The sequence below is a fragment of the Symphalangus syndactylus genome, chromosome 18 (genome assembly GCF_028878055.3).
Source record: "Symphalangus syndactylus isolate Jambi chromosome 18, NHGRI_mSymSyn1-v2.1_pri, whole genome shotgun sequence".
NCBI lineage: Eukaryota > Metazoa > Chordata > Mammalia > Primates > Hylobatidae > Symphalangus > Symphalangus syndactylus.
The window spans coordinates 73,110,645-73,131,682 of record NC_072440.2 but is presented as its reverse complement, the minus strand read 5'-3'; the positions used below and the strand labels follow the sequence as shown (position 1 = coordinate 73,131,682).

The 21,038-nt window shown below is 47.4% G+C and overlaps 2 protein-coding genes across 2 annotated transcripts; both read left to right on the top strand.

The window, feature by feature from the left end:
- The first annotated feature begins 8,703 nt into the window (after window positions 1-8,703).
- Window positions 8,704-13,080, top strand: LOC129467537 (uncharacterized). The gene is made up of 5 exons (XM_063622377.1): window positions 8,704-8,757; window positions 8,907-9,019; window positions 11,106-11,158; window positions 11,338-11,384; window positions 12,892-13,080. Exons 1-5 carry the CDS (start codon window positions 8,704-8,706, stop codon window positions 13,078-13,080), a joined length of 456 nt encoding a protein of 151 aa, XP_063478447.1.
- A 1,697-nt stretch (window positions 13,081-14,777) lies between these two features.
- On the top strand, window positions 14,778-20,516 carry LOC134733585 (apolipoprotein L3-like). Its single transcript, XM_063623827.1, has 3 exons — window positions 14,778-14,807; window positions 15,269-15,395; window positions 18,478-20,516. The coding sequence occupies exon 3, from the start codon at window positions 18,728-18,730 to the stop codon at window positions 19,043-19,045; it is 318 nt and encodes a 105-aa protein (XP_063479897.1). The 5' UTR covers window positions 14,778-14,807; window positions 15,269-15,395; window positions 18,478-18,727; the 3' UTR covers window positions 19,046-20,516.
- The last annotated feature ends 522 nt before the right edge of the window (window positions 20,517-21,038 follow it).

Below are 21,038 nucleotides of genomic sequence, written 5' to 3'. Positions count from 1 at the left end.
ACCCTGTTCCTTAAAGGGCTCCACTCTAAAGCTAGGAATTTAATTAAGATAAGTTAGAAAGCCAAAACATAGCTTCCTAGTAGTTAGCTGGCCTTCTTAAAACTCTTCCGGGCCGGGCGCGGTGGCTCACGCTTGTAATCCCAGCACTTTGGGAGGCTGAGGCGGGCGGATCACGAGGTCAGGAGATCGAGACCACGGTGAAACCCCGTCTCTACTAAAAATACAAAAAAATTAGCCGGGCGTGGTGGCGGGCGCCTGTAGTCCTAGCTACTCGGAGAGGCTGAGGCAGGAGAATGGCGGGAACCCGGGAGGCGGAGCTTGCGGTGAGCCAAGATTGCGCCACTGCACTCCAGCCTGGGCGACAGAGCGAGACTTCCATCTCAAAAAAAAAAAACAAAAAAAACTCTTCCGTAAGATAAATGTACATCTTAAAGGGAACCTTGTTCTGTAAGGGTATCTGCCTGTGAACATTAGGAACTCTTGCCATTTTGCTTTAAATACGTAAGTCATAACGCTGTTCAGACTACTTTTCCTGATTGTCTTGACTAAGACCATTTTCCCCCTTGGTTAGAGCAAATGATAGAACAATACTTAGGTCTGCTGGCTTAGCTCTGTACTTTTAAAACATAAATATTCTATTTCAGGTGACCTAAGAGCTGTCCTTGTAGAAATGCATAATGGACTGATCCTCTGTCCCAAACTTTCCCATGCAATAGGTGCATTGAGGAAGTGCTCATCAAACCCTTGAGGAACAATAAGGAAGGCCAAGAGGCCACACTGACTTGTCTCCTTGTGTGAATCGCCACAGGTTCCTTTCACATCCCTCGCACCCTCCTGCATCAGCCCCTAACTTTTTTCTGCAAAATACGTGGTCCTACAGGATGCCAGCCGACTGCCAGATGGTTCCAAGTTCCTGATACCTACACTGCCTGAGAGAGAGAAGGAAAGCCCCTTATTCAAGTTGTGGATTTCCCTGTCGCCAGCCAATCAGCACCAAAAGCCCAAGAAGCTATTAGCTACCTATTCCTGCCTCGGGGGAGCTAGGGACTTCTCCCTGGCCCTGCCTGCGTAACGAGGCTCATGGTTTAGATTCTACTGATGTTTTCCTCATTTTAATAGTAAAAAACACATCCCTAGGTGGAGATGGTATATATGGTAACGATATGTGCAATGCATGTTAGAGCAGAGAGATGCTGATCACATGCGCCAATCCCAGGTCCACCTTTGCACACTTGACCTCACCAGTACCTAATGAATATGCATGCCCAGCTCCCATAAAGCGAATTCCACTTAAGGCACTAGGGCCTGTTTTTCACATTTAGCAGCCTGCTCTGCCTCTCAGAGCATACTTTCACTTTGCAGTAAACTTCTTTGCCTACTCTTGGACACACTCTGAAATACTTTCGTGCAGCGAAGTCAAGAACCTCAACCTGCCCAGCGACAACCTCGGAAGAATGTGGGACTGCTTATCTCACTGCCTTCTCTCTCTCTTGCTTTCTTTCCTCTGTCTCCTCCTGCCCAATTTTTCCCCTTTAAATACTGAAAGACTCAACACCCTCTTTGGAAAAAGCATGGGCCCCACATCCTACAGTGACTTGTGTCCGTTTCTCCCAGGTGTGTTCTCAACCTTGGCCGAATAAACCTCTAAACCAATTGAGAACTGTCTCAAACGCTTTTTGGTTTACAAGTCTTGGCTCCTCTCTGAGTTGATGGATGAAAGCCACTGCCCTGCCCCTTGCCTCAGTTTCCTCACCTGCAAACTCAGATCATGATCCTGGTTCATTGAGGGATGATCATAAAACTGCAATCAAATGGGGAAGAATAAATGCATTGCAAGCTACAGTGTGCAGTTCCTGTGTGATCGCCTTCTGTTCCTCCCTCAAAAGCTGGTGTGTGTGTATTGGGTGGTGGCCAGGATGTCCCATGGATGTTTGCCCTGGATGAACTAGGACCCCCTGGAAGGGCCAGGTTGACCTCTGTGGTCCAGTCCCACTCTAGCCCTTCTGCCTGGGACAAAGCAGAACTGTCTGACAGCAATCCAGCTGCATGACTTCTTAGCTGTGGGACTGTGGCCCAGCAGTGGACTTAGGTCCCTCCTTTCAACGTGTCATGGGAGTGGGGCATGGGGCAGAGGACTCTGTGGATGCTGGAAGGCTTCTCAGAGGAGGCAATGCCATACTTGGGCTCTGAAGGATGAACATGATTTTTCAGTTGGTGGAAGCCATTGCTCCAGACAGAAGAACCCACATAAGCAAAAGTCCAGAAGCCACAGAGGTATGGTGTTGAAAAACAGTCATAGAGTTCAGTATGCAGTAGGCATCTGGTATGTCTGAGAGATTGTGCTAATGCTGATAGCACGGTGGGAGTAAGGCAGGCACACTGGGAGTGCAGGGGGCACAGGCAGAGGGGGAGTAATCTGGGGGGGTCCCACAGCCTGTCAGTGACACATGTTTCTTCCCGGAGACCATAGCTGACCCCCACCCTGAGGATGCGAGGCAGGTGGGTTGACTGAGAAGGTTCTGGAATTTCGGGTCTGGGGTTGCTCCTGTAAGTGCAGCAGCAAGGAGGGTGGGACCAGGCCGAAGGTGGTGTCGGGGAGCAGTGTGTTTAGTGTTTGTGTGATCACGAGCTGCTGAGAAGTTGTGACTTTTGGTTTCCATTTCAGGTTCTCCAGGTGGCAAAAGATGAAAATTTAAAAGTTATAAAATTGAGCACTTTACCCGTTTTTATTTCCTCTTTTTTTTTTTTTTCATCTTTGATCATCAAGCTGCTGAGTTTCCACAGGCAGAGGACTGCCCAGTCTCCCCGGCAACTCCATGGGGCCTTCTTCCTAAATTGTGGCTAATGGAAGGTGAGGACAGTGATGTCTGCAACTTGTGAAGATTCTTGTGCTTTGTGTCCTTTTCTGTTCTTTGGGCTGGGATGTGTGGGTAGGCACCAGCTTCCACGTGGAAAACAACAACTCCCTCTGAATGGCAACCCCTGGTCGACCTTTGGGAGCAAAACCACCTGCCACTGAAACTGCCTAGCAATGTTGGTGTGAATGTCTCAGTTCAGCAATCTCCTATATCATTGATTGAATATATCGGTATTTGGGAGCTCTTTGTTATGGCAGCTTGACATCGGCGACCTAAGTAACTCAAGGGCCACCCCTCACTTCCATCTCCACCCTTGGCTCTAAGTCTCTTCCTCCTTCTGAATTCTGCCTTTGTGACCATCTCCTTTGGGCTGACCATGGCTTGGAGGTGGCTTTGATGTTGACTTCTCCTAGGACCTTGTCATCCCCTCTAAGGGAGCGCATGAATAAGTGACCACTTCAGGCAGCTGAGACTGAGTTTCCAGACCAGCCCAGTCCAGCTCCTACATCAGATGAACTGGAGGACCATTGAGGGAAACTGGGCAAAGAGTCTGTAGGGCCTCTCTGTGCTAGTTTTGCAACTTTTTTCCAGCTGTGTTGTTTTATCTTGTGAGTCTATCATTATTTGTCTTAGAAATGGAAAAAATTATATAATTTAAGCACTGAATTGTGAGGATCAATAGGTGAAAAAGGGAAGCCAGGCTAGGTGCATTGGCTCCCTCCTGTAATGCTATAACTGGCTCAAGTCCAGCTGCTCACCACTCAGTGGCCAAAAACACAAGAAATGAGTTGCGGTGAAGGGAAAGCAGCTTCATTCAAGTGCTCACAGTGGAGGAATGGTCAGGCTCATGCTCTTAAAAGATCATTTCTACTTTAGGCTGGAGAGAGGGGTTTAGAAAGGGAAAATTGGAATCGGAGGTGTGTGGTAGTGGTGCAGGAGGGTGCAGGTCTGTGTCTTGTTCCAATGGCTGTCTTGAGAAATAGCCCATCAGGAGGTCCAATTGGCATCATTTGGACTTTACCCTGTTGGTGGTGGATTAATTGTTGGTAACTTCCCCTAAGCCGGAGAATTTTGCACCTGGGTTTCTCTGCCTGTTTTTTTTTTTCAAAATTTGCTCCTTGAATTTCTATGCACCCACATCATTAGATAAGTGAGCACTGTGCATGAGAGAGCTTGGTGAGAAAGGGAGGGGAAAGGAGTTTTGAAGTACATTTTAAAGCTACACTCTGAGATTAAGACAGAAAGAAAAATAATGTTAAAGTACATTTCAATGCTGGGATACTCAGTTACAACTCCAGTACGTTGGGAGGCTGAAGCAGAAAGGTTTCTTGAGGCTAGGAGTTTAAGACCAGCCTGGGCAACATCATGAGACCTCATCCCTACCAAGAAAGTTAAAAAATTAACCAGGCATGGTGGCACATGCCTGTAGTTTCAGCTTCTTGGGCTCCTGCAGTGGGGGGATCACTTGAGCCCAGATGTTTGATTCTGCTGCTGCACTCTAGCCTGGGCAACAGAGTGGCATCCTGTCTCTAACAAAAAGGGAAGCCATGGCCAGTTGTGTGGCCTTGGGGAAATGATTTTATTTTCTAAGTCTGTTTCTGTTCTGTACATGGAGATAGGAAAAACATCAAGAGTACTAGAGAGTGCACGGAGAAGATGAAAATGTAACCAAGTATCCCGTTTTAAGAGTTTATTTTTTGTTTGTTTGTTTTTGGTCTCCTCTCTTTGTCCATTTCTTGTTTTGCTTTTAGTAATGTGTGAATCTTTGTTCTCCTTTTCTACCAGGAACTCCCCTCCCATGCACTGTATTTTATTTAATCATGTGATTGCTTACAAATTCCAGGGAAGATGTTGCAGGAAGTCAGGGAGCCCGAATGGAGGGACCGGCTGGAGCCGCAACAGAGGAACATAAATTGTGAAGATTTCATGGACATTTATCCATTCCCAAATAATACTTTTATAATTTCTTATGCCTGTCTTTACTTTAATCTCTTAATCCTGTTATCTTCCTAAGCTGAGGATGTACGTTACCTCAGGAACACTGTGATAACTGTGTGAACTGTACAAATTGATTGTAAAACAAGTGTGGTTGAACAATACGAAATCAGTCCACCTTGAAAAAGAACAGAATAACAGTGATTTTAGGGAACAAGGGAAGACAATCATAAGGTCTGACTGCCTGCAGGGTCGGACAAAAAGAGCCATATTTTTCTTCTTGCAGAGAGCCTATAAGCTGATGTGCAAGTAGGGAAGATATTGCCAAATTCTTTTCCTAGCAAGGAATATTAATATTAATACCCTGGGAAAGGAATGCATTCCTGGGGGGAGGTCTATAAACGGCCTCTCTGGGAATGTCTGTCTTATGCGGTTGAGATAAGGACTGAGATACGCCCTGGTCTCCTGCAGTACCCTCAGGCTTATCAGGGTGGGGAAAAACTCCGCCCTGGTAAATTTGTGGTCAGACCGGTTCTCTGCTCTCGAACCCTGTTTTCTGTTGTTTAAGATGTTTATCAAGACAATATGTGCACCTCTGAACATAGACCCTTATCAGTAGTTCTGCTTTTGCCCTTTGTCCTGTTCCCTCAGAAGCATGTGATGTTTGTTAGACCCTTATTAGTAGTTCTGCTTTTTGCCCTTTGAAGCATGTGATCTTTGTACCTACTCCCTGTTCTTATACACCCTCCCCTTTTTAAAACCCTGAATAAAAACTTGCTGATCTGAGACTCAGGTGGGCATCATGGTCCTGCTGATATGTGATGTCATCCCCAGTGGCCCAGCTGTAAAATTCCTCTCTTTGTACTGTCTCTCTTTATTTCTCAGCCAGCCAACACTTATGGAAAATAGAAAGAACCTGCATTGAAATATTGGGGGTGGGTTCCCCCAATAGAAGAAATCTTGAAACCATCCAGGAAGCTACTGAGTTACCTCAAGGCTACAGTTAATTTTCAACCTGGCTATCCTGGAGATGTCCCCAGTCCATACATCAGATGGGGCAATAACTTAAGATGGTCATTGGACAAGTCATGTAGACTGGCACCTCCTCACCACTCTTGCATGCCTTTCATATCAAGTTTCCCTTTTGAAAGCCCTGCCCTCAGTTCAAAATCTGAAATGGTTTCTTTAAGGCTCTAGCCTGACCTCATCCCCAGATACGGGCTTTTGGAATGAAGTCACTTTCCTTTCACTGTTTCTCATCCTTGTTCATTTGCCTTTGCAAGCAGTGAGCAGCTGAACTTTTCTTCAGGTACAAATGGAGATAATGCAGACATCATGATTGCTCACTGCCCTGTATACAGAGTGAGTGCTCAGAAATATTGATTCTTGTTTACTGAGCATCTACTATACGCCATGCATATTCCCCACCCTGCCTGAATTTATTCTCTTAGGAATTCTGAGAGGTAAATTCTATGATTAGCTTTATTCTACAAGCAAGAAAACTGAGTCATGAAGCCAAAAACTGGGGAAAGTGATTTCCAGCTGTCTGACGTCAAATATCCTCTCCAGCTAATGGGAGGGACAGAAATCCGACAGAACATTGGGGCACACTCTATGATGTCAACAGTTCAGGGTAGGTTTTGCAAATTTCTGGACATGGGGTCTGTTTCAGGAGCATGTTAGTCCTTGATGGGGTTACAGTTGGTCATAACCGGCCCAGCCATACCCAGCTCCCTGTGGCCATCAGCCATAGAACAGGTGGGACTTGGGCAACACATTCTGATGGTATTTGGAGTTTTGTGATTCGTCTTGAGCCAATAGGGAGAAAGTGAGGAAGAAAATTACATTTTCAGAACACTTGAGAAATTTCAGGAAATCACTTCCTTTAGGGGAAACAGGATGGTCCAGAAAATGAAACAAAACAAGAACCAGAAAGGTCTGGCTACAAGCCCAGCTCTGCCTCTTTCTGGGTAACTCATTTTACCGCATTTGAACTTTTGTTTTCTCTTCTGGGAAACGAGGCTAGGAAGAAAATGTTTTCATTGCAGGGCTGTTGTTGAAACTCATATGATTATGTGTGTAAAAATGTTTAGCAAACCAGAAAAGGCTTAGGTGCTATTATTTTTTTTTTTCTGCAAAGGTGGGTTTTAAAGGATTTTAAAAATTTTTTTAATTGGGCCAGGTGCAGTGGCTCACTCCTGTCATCTCAGCACTTTGGGAGGCCAAGGAGGATGGATCATGAGGTCAGGAGATTGAAACCATCCTGGCTAACACGGTAAAATCCTGTCTCTACTAAAAATACAAAACATTAGCTGAGCGTGGTGGTATGCACCTGTAGTCCCAGCTGCTGGGGAAGATGAACCTGGGAGGCGGAGGTTGCAGTGAGCCGAGATTGCACCACTGCACTCCAGCCTGGGCTACAGAAAGACTCCATCTCAAAAAAAAAAAAGTTAAATTGTGGTAAAATATTCCTAATCTAAAATTGATAATTTTAACCATTTTTAGGTGTACAGTTCAGTGGAATTATATTCACATTGTTGTGCAACCGCTATCATCCACAGAACTTTTCTTCTTGCAAAATGGAAACTTTGTATGCAGTAAGCAATAACTCATCATTCTCCCTCCCCCAGGCCCTGACAGCAAAACTGAAACACCAAACTGAAAAAAAAAAGCTGATGTGTTCAGGAAGGTTGCTAAGCCAATATCAAATGGAAGAAGGTAATTACATGGGACTGAATTAATAAAGGACTGAAATTAAGTCCTTTATTAAGTCCTTTGCCTATAGAGTTCCTTTACAGGGTTCCTGAACTGTGGTAAATAAAGAATATCACTTTCCGGCAGGCCCAGGAAGCCCAAGTGATCATGGGGACTCAAGAAGAAAGGCACTCACCCAATTCATACAGGTATCTGCAGGCAAACATAAATTCGTGGCTGAGCTCAAGGTTTTAAAAGGCCTACTCTGAGATAGCTTATGAATACGAAAATGGTCTAGCAACATCAAATTTTTAAAAAGACTCCTTATGCCACATAATTATTCTTCTGCACTTTATGCAAATAATCAGGCCAAGTATTAGAAGACTAAAACTTGTTTTGCAAATAAATTTGTCCTACTATGATTGGTCTTTGGTATAAATAGAGGACTAGAGAGAGAAAAGGTATGTTTTAAAAGAAACTATAAAACATCTGTTATGAGATTCTAGCTTTGTCCATTGTTTTCCAGCTTTATTATTTGTCTACAATTTATCTGCACTAGATATTGAATTCTTTCCTGGCTACAAGTCTCCAAACTAATATGTTCCTTTTGTTTTTCTCTCATTTTTTTGACTTGGCATCACCAGAAATCAAAACTGTTCTTTTTCTAAACCCCTGCAAACGGAAGGTGGAATACTTCGTGTTACAGAATTCAGACCAACCCTGTGACTGGAGATTCATTTGCTTCTACACTGTTTTCTCCAAAAGATGTTGAAGAACAAAGAGAAAATGTGAAAGGAAAATCAAATCTCGGGGCCCCAAACTCACTATGCCAGTGGAAGCAGTTAAGCTTGGAAACAGAGTCACTCCAAAACCTGCCTTTGCTTTTGTTTCTAAACAGATATTTGCAAAGATGGAAGGCAACATATACCCGCGTTGGCCTGCCTCACAAATTCCTCACAAAGAAAATCCTTGTAGGTCCCCCAATTTTTACCCTGAGACAGACTTTGTATATTTCACAGTGACAATGCAAATTGGCAACTTATCTTGACTGGTACATAACAATGACAAGAGCAGAAATGACCCTTCTGCCCACCCTCAGACAAATGCACATATGCCTACTTCCTCTACTTTCTATTTATTTTTATCTTATAGAAAATGTAGGTTAACTGTGCACAAGAAGAATGAATAATGGACTGTTCCTCTAACCCCCTTTGACATGGAAACTGTGGATTCAGGGAGGGCCAATCAGAGCTTGGCTCAGAGCCCCAAGGCGAGAGGGAGGGCTCCGTGTCTGGGCTGCACAATTGGGCGGGGCTTGGGCTGGGCCAGGAGCCATGTGGGCTTTTTCTAGGAACCAAAATCACTTCCCGGAATTGACCAACTGGTAGACTCTCCCAGAGAGGACGCATTGTGTCCTAGTCGAGGCTAACAGTCAGTATCCAGCCTCAACATCCAGCAGAGGCCCCAGATCAGGGTCTGAGCCAGGCCAACAATGACCAAGGAGGATGGGTGCAGCTCCTCACAAATGCTGGGTGTTTCCAAGGCCCCAGCGCTCTCTGCCCTCCTGCTCCTCTGGTCTCTCCTGGTCTTCCTGGCTCATGGTGTTGAGACGGCTGCCCTGGCCTAGGGGGCCACACAGTGAACAAAGCAGGAACAAGGGGAAGGGATGCCCCTCTCCTGTCACCCCTGTCCCTTACAGCAAGAAGTGCCCAGACGCCCCTCTGTGTACTCCCCTGGTGAATGCTGCCCAGCACTGGGTCCCCCTTTTATCCTTGCTGCATGGGGGCCCCAGAAGACAGACATCTGTGTGTCTGAACCCTGAGACAAAAGCAGGAAGGGGAAAGAGGGAGGTGAGTGGCTTTTGAGGAGGTGGCTTTAGTATGAGAGCTGGAGGATGGAACTCCATCAGGGGGCCCGGAACCACTGAGCTGTTAAAATAAAGTCTGCAAACAAAGACCAGCTGCTGGAAGTGGGTGTGCCAGGGAGTGCGCAGAGACACACGGTGAGAAAAGAGAAACAGTAATGCTTGGAGCCGCCCCTAACTGGGACGGGCCTGAAGCGGTATTGTTATTATTTATAGTATCATTATTAGTCAGTTTTGTCTTATTTGTACCCTCCCTCTATCTCTCCTCTCCACCTTTTCCTAATATTCTATCACCAGTTTTGTGTCTTCCATTAGCAACTTTGTAGCTGTAAACAATTTACTTAAAACTTTCATATACCCTCAGTTGTACCCAGTATTTCTTAAGTTCCCTTTTTAAAAAATGACAATATTAATCCTCCTTCTCCTTTGTTCAGTGCTTCACATCCCAACTGCTACCTTTGTGCTTTAAAGTTTGTACTAATTGGTATTGGTAACAAGTATATTTAGTTCTCAAATTTACATGTTGTGTATATATTTTTTATCCTAAAGAAGAGACTACTGAGAGCCAGTAAGACTGAAAGGATGGGCATCTTCATATACTGCTAGTTTGAGTGTGAATTGGTACAGTTTGCATGCAGTGTGGCTCTAGGTATGAAACATTTTGAGATGTTAATAGCCTCTGACCTCATCATTCTACTCCTACAAATATCTTAAGGAAATAAAATCAAATGTGGGCAGTTTTACGTGAAGGAGGATGTTCTTTGTAGCATAATTTACATGAAGAATTAGAAACACCCTGAGGTCCATCAGCTGGGGGAGGACAGCAGAGGGGACAGGGCAGCACCAGGAGGGCTCAGCAGGGGCTGGGCCGGCATTTGGCAGGATGCAGGTCTTTGTGGGACAAAGAATCTTAGAGAAGCAATGGGGACACAGGCTGTCCACTGCAGCACCAGTGAATTCACCAAGATGAAGAGTTGACCACAGAGTGTGAGACGTAGATTTGCAATGAGGAGTCATTTACCATGAGCGTGTACACATGACTCAATATTGTATATTTAAGGGAGTAGAGCACAGTCATTGAAGACATGAGGTTGAAGCAGAAGTCCTAGCTCTAGCGCTATTGTGAAAACACTGGCAAGTTCCCTAACTTTTGTGGATTCCTCTGTGTTCAAATAGGAAATTGGTACCCATCTCCCAGGCTGTGTGTGATCATCAAATGAGACACATGTCAGAAGCCCTGCACATCACAGGCCAGGCGCGGCCGCTCACGCCTGTAATCCCAGCACTTTGGGATGCCAAGACGGGCGGATCACGAGGTCAGGAGATCGAGACCATCCTGGCTACCACGGTGAAACCCCGTCTCTACTAAAAATACAAAAAATTAGCAGGGTGTGGCGGTGGACACCTGTAGTCCCAGCTACTCGGGAGGCTGAGGCAAGAGAATGGCATGAACCCAGGAGGCAGAGCTTGCAGTGAGCCGAGATTGCGCCACTGTACTCCACCTGGGCGACAGAGTGAGACTCTGTCCCCCAAAAAATAAATAAATAAAAATAAAAATATAAAAAGAAGCCCTGCACATCACAGGCACTCAGTACAGACTGGCTATCATCAATTAGTTGTCACAGATGTTCCCAGGCCCCAGTCACTGTCAGAACGTTCCTTCCCATCTCTATTTCTGTGTATAGACTCCTTAGTTTCTGTAATTATCAGATGGCTGCCCCTCCTCTGATTATCTTCTCCTCATTCTCCAACAGGACAAGTGGACTTTTCCTTGGTGTGAGCGTGAGGGAAGAGGGAGCTGGAATGAGTTGAGTGTCGGTAAATAGTAGATGATGGGGACTTGGTGATAGAGAAAGAATCTGGGTTAGGTTGGTCTTGGCATTTGCTGCCACCTCAGAGGGATCTGCAGAGGCCCAGCTGCTCAAGCCTCCCTTTGCCCATAGGTGGCTCACATTCAATCCCACAATTTGTTTTCTCTTCCTCAAGGGTGCAGCAAAACCATCCAGGCTGGACAGTGTCTGGACAGCTCCAAAGTAAGCCTCTCAGAGACCTGGCTGCCGGTAGGCTCGCCTCCTCTTCCCTGGCTGGTTCCTACCCACAGCTAGAATGCAGGGTGGTGTCTCCAAGGCTGAGTGAGCCCCAACGGAACCCAGATGAAGGTGGCCAATGAGGCTGCCCTGAGCCCCAAGAGAGGTCACCTGGAGTCCCCGACCCAGGGTTCTGGGGGGCATCTGCATCCTGACCTCTCCTCAGGGGGGCATGGCCCAGGTGCCCACTTCCTCCCTACCCTGGCACCTAGCAAATGACTCAAGTAGGGCACCACAGCCTTGGGGAAATGGAAACAGCAGGGTTGGCTTTTGAGGGGGAGAGCAGGGGCCAGGAGTAGCGGAGGGGTGGGAGAGGAGGTTGACCAGCAGCCCTGACCTCTCACCTCCCTCTCTGCTCCTGGCTGACCCTGGGGTGTTTCCAGCAGGGGCCAGTCGCCTCCCTCCAGCTCTTGCCCTGCACCAGCCCCACTGCTCTGAAGAGCCCTGTGGGTAGAGTGACCCAGCTTCCCACTGAACTGGACCCCATTCCGGTCTTGGCCATGTCCCCTCTGTGTGACCTGGAGCTCCTTACTCCTCCTCACCTGCACTAGCAGGATAACATTTGCCCATGTTGTCATGAGGATCAAACATTACATGGGTACCTGGCCCAGCCAGTGCCTGCCACACAGTACGGCCTCCCTAAGGGCTGGTTCCCATCCCCTCTACCTGACCCCTGTTGATTCTAAGTGGAAGCCACCCCCTTCCGAGCTGTGTTAGGGCACCCGCCCTGCACTGCCTGTCACAAGCACCTCTTTACCGGGGCTGAGTCCAATCATCTAAAGCACCCCTTGTCAAAGAAACATCTGAGGCACAACAACACTTATCTGAATAAGAAGGAGTTCATAAATTGAGAAAACCAAACTGGAGGAGGTTTTGTGTTATGATGAAAAAGTGTGGAAGACAAGTGTTTATCGGGTGAATATGGAAATGCAATCAGGACATTATTTGATTAGTTCCAGTGATAAAACTGCCAGTTTTGCTTTACCTTGTTGGAAAATTCCTGGTCACATTGATGCTGGTGGGTTTAGGGAGGTCTCTGAATGCAGGTGAGACCGGACCTTAGCCTTGTCCAGGTTTCTAACAATGAAGAGAGAAAGAATTTGAGGCAAAGCCAAAGCAAATTAGCTTTTATTGCAAAGCAGAAGCACAGGCTCAGGGGTGGGAGTGCGGGTGGACTCAGAAGAGCCAGTCGGGCCCAGTGGGGTTTGGGGTTTCTGTCTTTGTGGGTTTACTAAGTGAAGGGGCAGAGTAAGCATAAACATTTATGGGAAGAGGCGGGGATTTCTTGGAACTGGGGGGCCACGCAGTTTTGTAGCAAGCATGGAACTGCTGTGGCATGGGTGGATGTGGGACAAGGAGGGTATGATTGAGTCTGGGGTGAAAGGTGCATCAGACCCAGTGCTGAGTTAGATCTTACTGGTGTTAGCCAGATTGGCCACTTCCTGTTTGTCAGGGTCCTGTGGGCCTGTCACCTCCCCCTGTTCCTACAGCTGGTTTCAGCAGCTTCTTCTGTGTCTGTCATGTGAACCTGCTGCCTGGTGTTCTTGTTTCTTCTGTGACCTCCCAGTATTCCCATCTCAGCATGGCCCTCTGTCAGCTGGCTGCTCATGACTGGCCGAGGTTAAGTTGTGTTTGTGTCTAACAGAAGTGCCCATCTGATATGACCCCAGTTCAGTTTCCCATAGCTTGCAGTTTCAGGGGGGTTACAGCTGTTCTGAAGGCCTGGCTGGTTTTGTTTGCCCAGGAAGTTTCAGTTCTGGTTTTTATTTTAATTTTGCTTTAATATTCACCATCCCCACTCCATCAATAAAACACAAATTTAATGCTGGAGGTTCCCTCCATCCAACCCTGAGTTTCCTTCCTCCTTTTGGTGAAGAAGGAAAAAGAAAAAACAAGACAAGCCCTCGCCCAGCCAAGTCAGCACTGCGTTCATTTCCCTAAGCCCCATTTCCTCAGGATGGCTTCCTCCCCTTACAGAGTTGCAGTGGCAACCAAGTCAGCTCTGCTCAGGAGTCGCCCTGGACAGCAAACTGGGCTGTGCTGAGTCCTGTCCAAGACGAGGGGAGAGCAGGGAAGATTAGAAGCTGAGAGCTCTCAGCCGACCCCAGAATCCTTAGGTAGCGCTGGACTGGGGGGCCAAGGAAGAAACTCTCCCTCCGAAACAAGATGATCTGTGGTTTAATAACGGGGCCAGCTGGGTTCAGAGGTGCCAGTGGGGAGCCGTGTACCCTGAGACCAGCCTGCAGGGGACAGAGGCAGTACAGAGGGGCCACAAGGATCAGTGCTGAGGGTCCCACTCCCCTGCCCACCTAAAGAACCCCCTCCACTGCCCATTTGAGAGCGCCCATGACCAGCAGGAGGAATCCTCTGTGCAAATAAAATGTTTAAAATCCCACAGGTATACTACAGGGGAGAATGCAGAAACCACAGGCATTTTTTAAATATATGGAGTCTTCAAAGTAATGGCAAGGGAACGCTGGCCTTGAGTCAAATCCTGAGCTTCCTGCTTGCTGGGTTGGGTGGTGTCTCTCGCTGTCTGGGTCTCAATTTCTCCTTCTGTGAAATGAGAATGAGGCCTTGCACGTATGAGCACAGCAGGAAACAATTTTACATCATGTCCCAGTGCATACATAAATACAAACTGGTTCCCAGCCCCTTCTCTGGAGTTCCATAATTCCCAAATCCCTGCAAACCACACATTTTTGGGGCAACTCATCTGGGCAGTAATCCTGCTGTGTACTAAGATGCTTTGTAGTGATAATATTATGTATGCCATTTAAGGTGAATATTCATTGGTTTCCTGGTTGAAACATTTGTACCTTTGATTACAAGGTGAGGCCCAGTCCCTGCTGGGAGTGGTCAGTGATAAGCAATATGCACCCTCTGTCCCTTCTAAAATATTGAAAATGTTGCCATCCTAAACACATCTAGATCCCAGGAATTTACATAACGGTGTATAGATATATTTCAAGTATCTTACAAAAGAATACTCACTCTTGCTATGTTCAATATACTCTGATATTTTCAATGCTCTTATCTTTTTAAAATGCTGCTCTTGACACAATGAACTATTGTCATAACCCACTGATGGGACAAAATTCAGATTTTGAAGACACTGGTGTAAAGTGTTTGACAATAGGCACACGGCAGAAGGAAGTGATTACTGGAATATTTCCCGTACATGGGGAGAAAACATGGTGGAAAGCTCACTTTCTGGTGATTCTTAGCTGAAATAGATCAGTTCCTCCACAAAGCACCGTGGCACTTCCCTGGTGAGTCACTCTTCTCAGGATGCCTTAGTAAAATGCCACAAGCTGGGTGGCTTCAACTGACGTATTTTCTCACGGTTCTGGAGGCAAGAAGTCCAAGGTGAAGGTGCCAGCAGGGTTGATGTCTGGGGAGGGCTCTGCTCCTCGCTTGCAGAGGCTGCCTCAGTGCTGTGTCCTCACATGGCCTTCCTAGTGTGGTGTGTGTGTGTGTGTGTGAGAGAGAGAGAGAGAGAGAGAGAGCGAAAGAGAGAGAGATCATCTGTCTCTTTTTTTTCTTTTAATTGGACACCAGTCCTATAAGAGTAGGTCCCTACTCTTGTGACTCCCTTTAAATTAATGACTTCCTTAAAGGCTCGCTCTCCAAATATGGTCACTGGGGTTTAGGGTCTCAGTATATGAATTTGGGGGGCACACAATTCAGTCTATAGCACTGTTGCCTCCATCAAAAATACCCCATGTGACAGCTGGTTCAGGAGGATTAACATTGAACCGCCTTATACTCAGTGCCATTTATGTGGTAGCACACTTTCTTCCAATCTTCTCCTTTTTGTTTCCAACTAGAAAAGAAACGCTTCACTGAAGAAGTCATCGAATACTTCCAGAAGAAAATTAGCCCAGTGCATCTGAAAATCCTGCTGACTAGCAATGAAGCCTGGAAGACATTCGTGCGTGTGGCTGAATTGCCCAGGTAACCTCCATGGGGTTACCTCCATGGAGCACCCCGGTGACGCCACCCAGATCTCCCCTGGGCTAGTTTTCTCTGGCAGGCACACCTCCTCCAGGCAGCCCCCTCTGCTGGGCTTGAGGATGTCCCTCTCAGCAGTCCAGGATGAATATTTCCTCCAAGTCCTTCGCTGGCAGTGAGTGGCCTCAGGCTGAGGGGAGAGGAAGCCCACAAGGGCAGGGTCAGTTCTGCCATCTACTGGTGATGGGAGCTTTGCAAGCTACTTGACTACTTTCTGCCTTCCTTTCTTCATCCATTGAGCTTTATTGTGAGAAAAATAAGCTAATGCATGTAAAGTATTTAGCATAATGACTGACACATAGTAGGTGCTCAGTTAATGTTACCTTTTACAAAACTTGCTGGGAAGAGACCAGGGCCAAAAGTCTTTTTCTTAGAGATGGAAGCCCAGCAGGACTTTCTTTGGGAAAAGTCAGAAAAATCTTGACCTGATCAATGTGTGTTCCTGGAGATGCTGTCTGGGGCCCTTTTCCTGAACCTCTGAGGAATTGCACAAACACAGCAGAATCCTTCTGCTGACCCAGGACACAGAGAGGCTGGAATGGAGTTGGACAGAGCTGGGGTGGATCCTGGCTCTGTCCCTGCACAGGTCTGGGGCTGTTTATGTCTTGGAGACTGGGACCTGCCATCTGTCCAATGCTATTAGTAATTCAATCAGATGGGAGTGTGGTGAAGGCCTTAGAATGAACTCCAGGTCAAAGATGGGGAACCAAGTAGCATGATGCCACCCAAAGACCCAGAAAGACATTGCCAGGGGCAGAGCCAGCGGTCAGGATGGGGCAGGGGTGGGCCTAGGTTGGAGGAGCAGCAGGAAGACTGGGGCATCAAGGCCAGGAGGAGGGTGAGAGGAGGGAGACACTGAGACCATGAAATGTAACGTGGTCATGGACTTGCAGAGGACCTGTGAGTGGGAGAGGGATATTTCTTCCTTCCCTGATTTGATTCCATCACTGATGGGCAGAGTGGGCCATGGGTGACTGTTTCCCTGACACCATGCCTGGGAAATGGGGAGTTCTGAACTGCCATTTGAAACCCTCTTCTGTTCTACATAGAGCAGAGGAAGTGTTTCTTCAGGCCAGCTTCCAGAGTGGGGACGAGTGGCTTCAATTGGTGTAATTTGAAGGGTTCTCAGGAGCTCACAAGTCCCCAACCAAAGAGAAAAACACCTTTCTCTACCATCTTGCCCAAATGCAGGTCTTTTCAGCATTAGTGATTTATAGAGATGATTTTCAAAGTCCTCCTGAGTCCTCAAGAGGTTCCATGAAATTTTACATGGCCTTGACCTGCATACACATGAAGCTGTCACCTGCTAAGGCATTAGTTTGGCTGGTGACATGTGAGAGTGAGACCCTGAAGTTTGGAGGTGCCAGGTCAGGAGGCAGTAAGGTGGCTTGAGAGTTTGTGTGCAGCCAAGACTAATAGCCAGGTCTTCCACTTTTCAGTCATAGGGGGCAGTGGCTGGACCCAGTGGCCTTTAGTCAGAAAGTCAAAGGGCATGAGGCATTGGAAGAGAGAACATGCCAGGCAAATTGATGTCTTCTAGTCTGAGGTTGTGTTTGAATTCTTAAGGACTCAGATTTAGATGAACTGCAACGTTTGAGTGCACCCTTACTTCTGACACCAGTTGCAAACTTGAGGGGCTTTCTTAAGCCCCCCTCCGGTTGGATAATTCACTACAAGGACTCACGTAACTCACTGATAACTGTTATTGCACCATTGTGGTTTATCACAGGGAAAGAACACAGATTAAGGAAGAGACACACAGGGCAGAGTCTGGGAGGGTTTCAGGTGTGAATCTTCATTGTCCTCAGGACGCTGTGTTCTCCTGTGTCAATGTGGGACAAAACACATGGGGTGTTGCCAACCAGGGAAGCTCACCCAGTTAAGGAAAAATTCCTGTGAATCACATTAAATCAGGAAGGAAGCCTTTATTCAGGATTGTTGTTACAGGGGAGGGAGACTGAGCCCAGCTCCGAATACAGTAAAGACAGAGGGGGAGTCACAGCCAACACCAGGATGAGGGGCAGCAGATGGAACAGGACTGATAGGAGACACCAGAGTGGGGGGTTTCTGCTAAACTGGCCTAACAGGATGCTCTCTAAAGGCAGGTCAGACAGTCACCCGTCAAATGAATGGGTGAAGACCGTGATCAGAGACCAAGTGTGCTCAGACAGCAAGTCGGGGGGATCCTCTCTAAATTAACTTTGGGGGATTCTTGCTGAGCTGGGGCGGTGCAGGCCCAGCAAGCACGGGATGGGCATGGAAGGCCAAGGTCAGCGCCTAGAGGAGAAGAGGCTCAGAACCGCCCGACTGGAGTTTGGCCAAGGAGTAAGTCTTTCTCAACCCATGACAATGCAGAGCTCTTCCTGGGGCTGGATCACAAGCTGCCATCATGGCTGACATGGAGTCTCCAGCCCTTCCCCGAGGTCTAACCCCTTTAGTACTCAGTTCCTCTGGAGGGCAGATGAGACACCTAATAGCCCCAAACCCCCATCACCCATCACATTGCTATACTGTGCTGTAGCCAAACCACCAGGGAAACAAAGACGTTCCTACCAGGCGGGACATTCCAGGGCCCCAGATATCCCTTCCCAGGGGCCGAGGACAAAGGGACGAGCTCTCTTCTAATCAAGTTAATTCTTCACTGTTCTATGATCCTCTGAATGAAGGTCTTTTTGCTCTGAACCCACTTCTCTTTGTTCATCTACAAAGTTTCCCCTCTCCACACACTATTGGAGTGATGGCATTGACCTCCCTTGCATGAGGAGCCATCTTTATCAAACACATAGCCACTAAAGAGCATCTGAAGATGACTTTAAGTTTTTTATTCCCATACAGAATAAGTACTGTGGCATATCTATGATGTACAAAACATGTTTAACCTTGGAAAAATTATTTACATTTTAAAGCTTTATTTCCATTTGACTCATAGTAACAGCTCTGCGATTTATGTAGAGCAGATCTTATTGAGCCCATTTTACAGATAAGTAAGCTGCCTTTCTTAATTATCTGTCCTTTATTGGTACAGGGATGAGGCAGATGTTCTCTATGAAGCTCTGAAGGAGCTTAGAACATGTGCGGCTATTGAGGACAAAGATGTGCAGGAAAAAGACGAGCAGTTTAGGAAATGGTTTTTGAAAGAGTTTCTCCAAGTCAAGAGGAAGATCCAGGAGTCCATAGAAAAGCTTCAGGCCCTTGCAAATGGGATTGAAGCGGTCCACAGAGTCTGCACCATCTCCAATGTGGTGTCCATCTCCACTGGCGCTGCCTCTGGCATCATGTACCTCGCTGGTCTTGTTTTGGCACCACTTACAGCAGGGATGAGTCTGGCCCTTACTGCAGCTGGGACAGGGCTGGGAGCAGTGTCTGCTGCGACTCGGATCACCACCAGGATCATGGAGTACTCATACACATCGTCAGCAGAAGCCAAAGCCAGCAGGCTGACTGCCGACAGCATTGACCGATTGAAGGAGTTTAAGGAAGTTATGGATGACATCACACCCAACTTGCTTTCCTTTCTTAATGATTATTACGAAGCCACGGAAATCACTGAGAATGAAACCCGCGCCATCAGGCAAGGCAGAACAAGTGCCTGACTCCCTGTGATCCCTTGGTGTATCTCAGCTGGAAGTGTTGGTCATGCGGTGAGAACGATCCCAGGCACCACCTGGGCAGTGAGCAGAGGAGCCCAGATCCTGAGGGCGACCCCTTCAGGCATCTTCCTTGCACTGAATGTGGTCAACCTTGTAGATGAGTCAATGCACTTGTATGAGGGGGCAAAGTCTGCGTCTGCTGAGGAGCTGAGGAGGCAGGCTCAGAAGCTGGAGGAGAATCTAATGGAGCTCACTCAGATCTATCAGCATCTGAACCCATCCTGTATCCAGTGACCCCAGACCAGTGCAGCCAGCAGGGGAGGTGAGCCATACACAGGTCACGACAAAATGCAGACATTTTATTAGCGGGATAAAGAGGGCGAGGTAAAGTTTATGGAGGTGAGTGTTAGTGACTTTGGCATTTCTGTAACTGAGCATGGCAGGGGAGGGGTTAATGCAGATGGCAAGTGCACTAAGGAGAAGGCAGGAACGCTGGAGCCTGGAATAAGGGAGGAGAGGGGACTGGAGAGTGTGGGGAATAGGAAGAAGAAGTTTCCTTTAGACTAACGAATATATTGGGGGGAGGAATAGAGGGGAGGTGTGCAGGAATCAGCAATGAGAAGGCCTGGAAAAGAAAGAGCTGAAAATGCAGAAAGCCAAAGAGTTAGAACTTTTGGATACAGCAGAAGAAGCAGCGGCTCCACTACCGACCTGCCCCTGGTTCGATGTCCTTCTAAGAATGAAGTCTTTCCCTGGTGATGGTCCCCTGCCCTGTCTTTCCAGCATCCACTCTCTCTTGTCCTCTTGGAAGTGTATCTCAGTCAGCCAGTGGCTTCTTGATGATGGCGGTGGTGGTGGTGGTTGTAGTGTGATGGATCCCCTTTAGGTTATTTAGGGGTATATGTCCCCTGCTTGAACCCTGAAGGCCAGGTAATGAGCCATGGCTATTGTCCCCAGCTGAGGACCAGGTGTCTCTAAAAACCCAAACATCCTGGACAGTATACGAGAACCTACCAAGAAGAACAGTCTCATTACTCATATACAGTAGGCAAAGAGACAGAAAATTAACTGAAAAGCAGTTTAGAGACTGGGGGAGGCCAGATTTCTAGAGCCATCCTGCTGAGTGCTCTGTGTGTAAGTTCTAATAAACTCACCTCCTCACCAAGCTGGACTTCATCGAGTCATTCCTTGGTCTCCTGGCTCCTTTCCCGCTTTGGGAGAAAGTTCCTGTCTGAAGTTTTTGTCTGAACAGTGGTGAAGGTGATGGTGATGATGTCAGCAGACAGCAGGAGGACTTGACAAATGTCAGCCCTGCTTGAGGCCAGGGTACACTGAGGGAACGATGACATTCCAGTGAAACTCCAAATTCTGTATTGGAAAAGTCATTGATTTGTGAAGAAAAATAAAAGGAGGCTGGGCACGGTGGCTCAGGCCTGTAATCCTGGCACTTTGGGAGGCCGAGGGGGGTGGATCACCTGAGGTCAGTAGTTGGAGACCAGTCAGGACAACACAGTGAAATCCTTTCTCTACTAAAAATACAAAAATTAGCTGGGCATGGTGGTGGGTGCCTGTAATCTTAGCTACTAAGGAGGCTGAGGCAGGCGGATTGCTTGAACTCAAGAGGTGGAGGTTGCAGTGAGCCGAGATGGCGCCACTGCACTCCAGTCTGGGAGACAGAGTGAGACTCCATCCCCCACCTCCCGCCCCCCCAAAAAAAACAAGGAAGAGAAAAGCAAAAACAGATGCCAGGAACCAATCAAGGAACTTTGTGGTGCATTGAGGAGATGAACCAGCCTGCAGTCAAGAGACCCTGCCTCTCTGAGCCTCAGTTTCCTCATCAGCTGGGAAAGAGGGGCTGGACAAGATGATACCTCAGGTCCACCTGGCTCTCTCCTCTTGTGTTCTGGAGACTTGGGTTCAAGCAACACTGATCTATGCCTGTGCCTTTGTGGTGCTGATGGATGGGCTCCCCTGGGCTCTGGGTGCCTGACTTCAC

Coding starts and splice junctions, on each gene's coding strand:
- LOC129467537 (XM_063622377.1), top strand. CDS start 8,704: ATGGAAACTGTGGATTCAGGGAGGGCCAATCAGAGCTTGGCTCAGAGC. Junction 9,020..11,105: donor CAGCTCCTCACAAATGCTGG/GTGTTTCCAAGG, acceptor ATTCTCCAACAG/GACAAGTGGACTTTTCCTTG. Junction 11,385..12,891: donor AGTGTCTGGACAGCTCCAAA/GTAAGCCTCTCA, acceptor CCTGTTTGTCAG/GGTCCTGTGGGCCTGTCACC.
- LOC134733585 (XM_063623827.1), top strand. CDS start 18,728: ATGTACCTCGCTGGTCTTGTTTTGGCACCACTTACAGCAGGGATGAGT.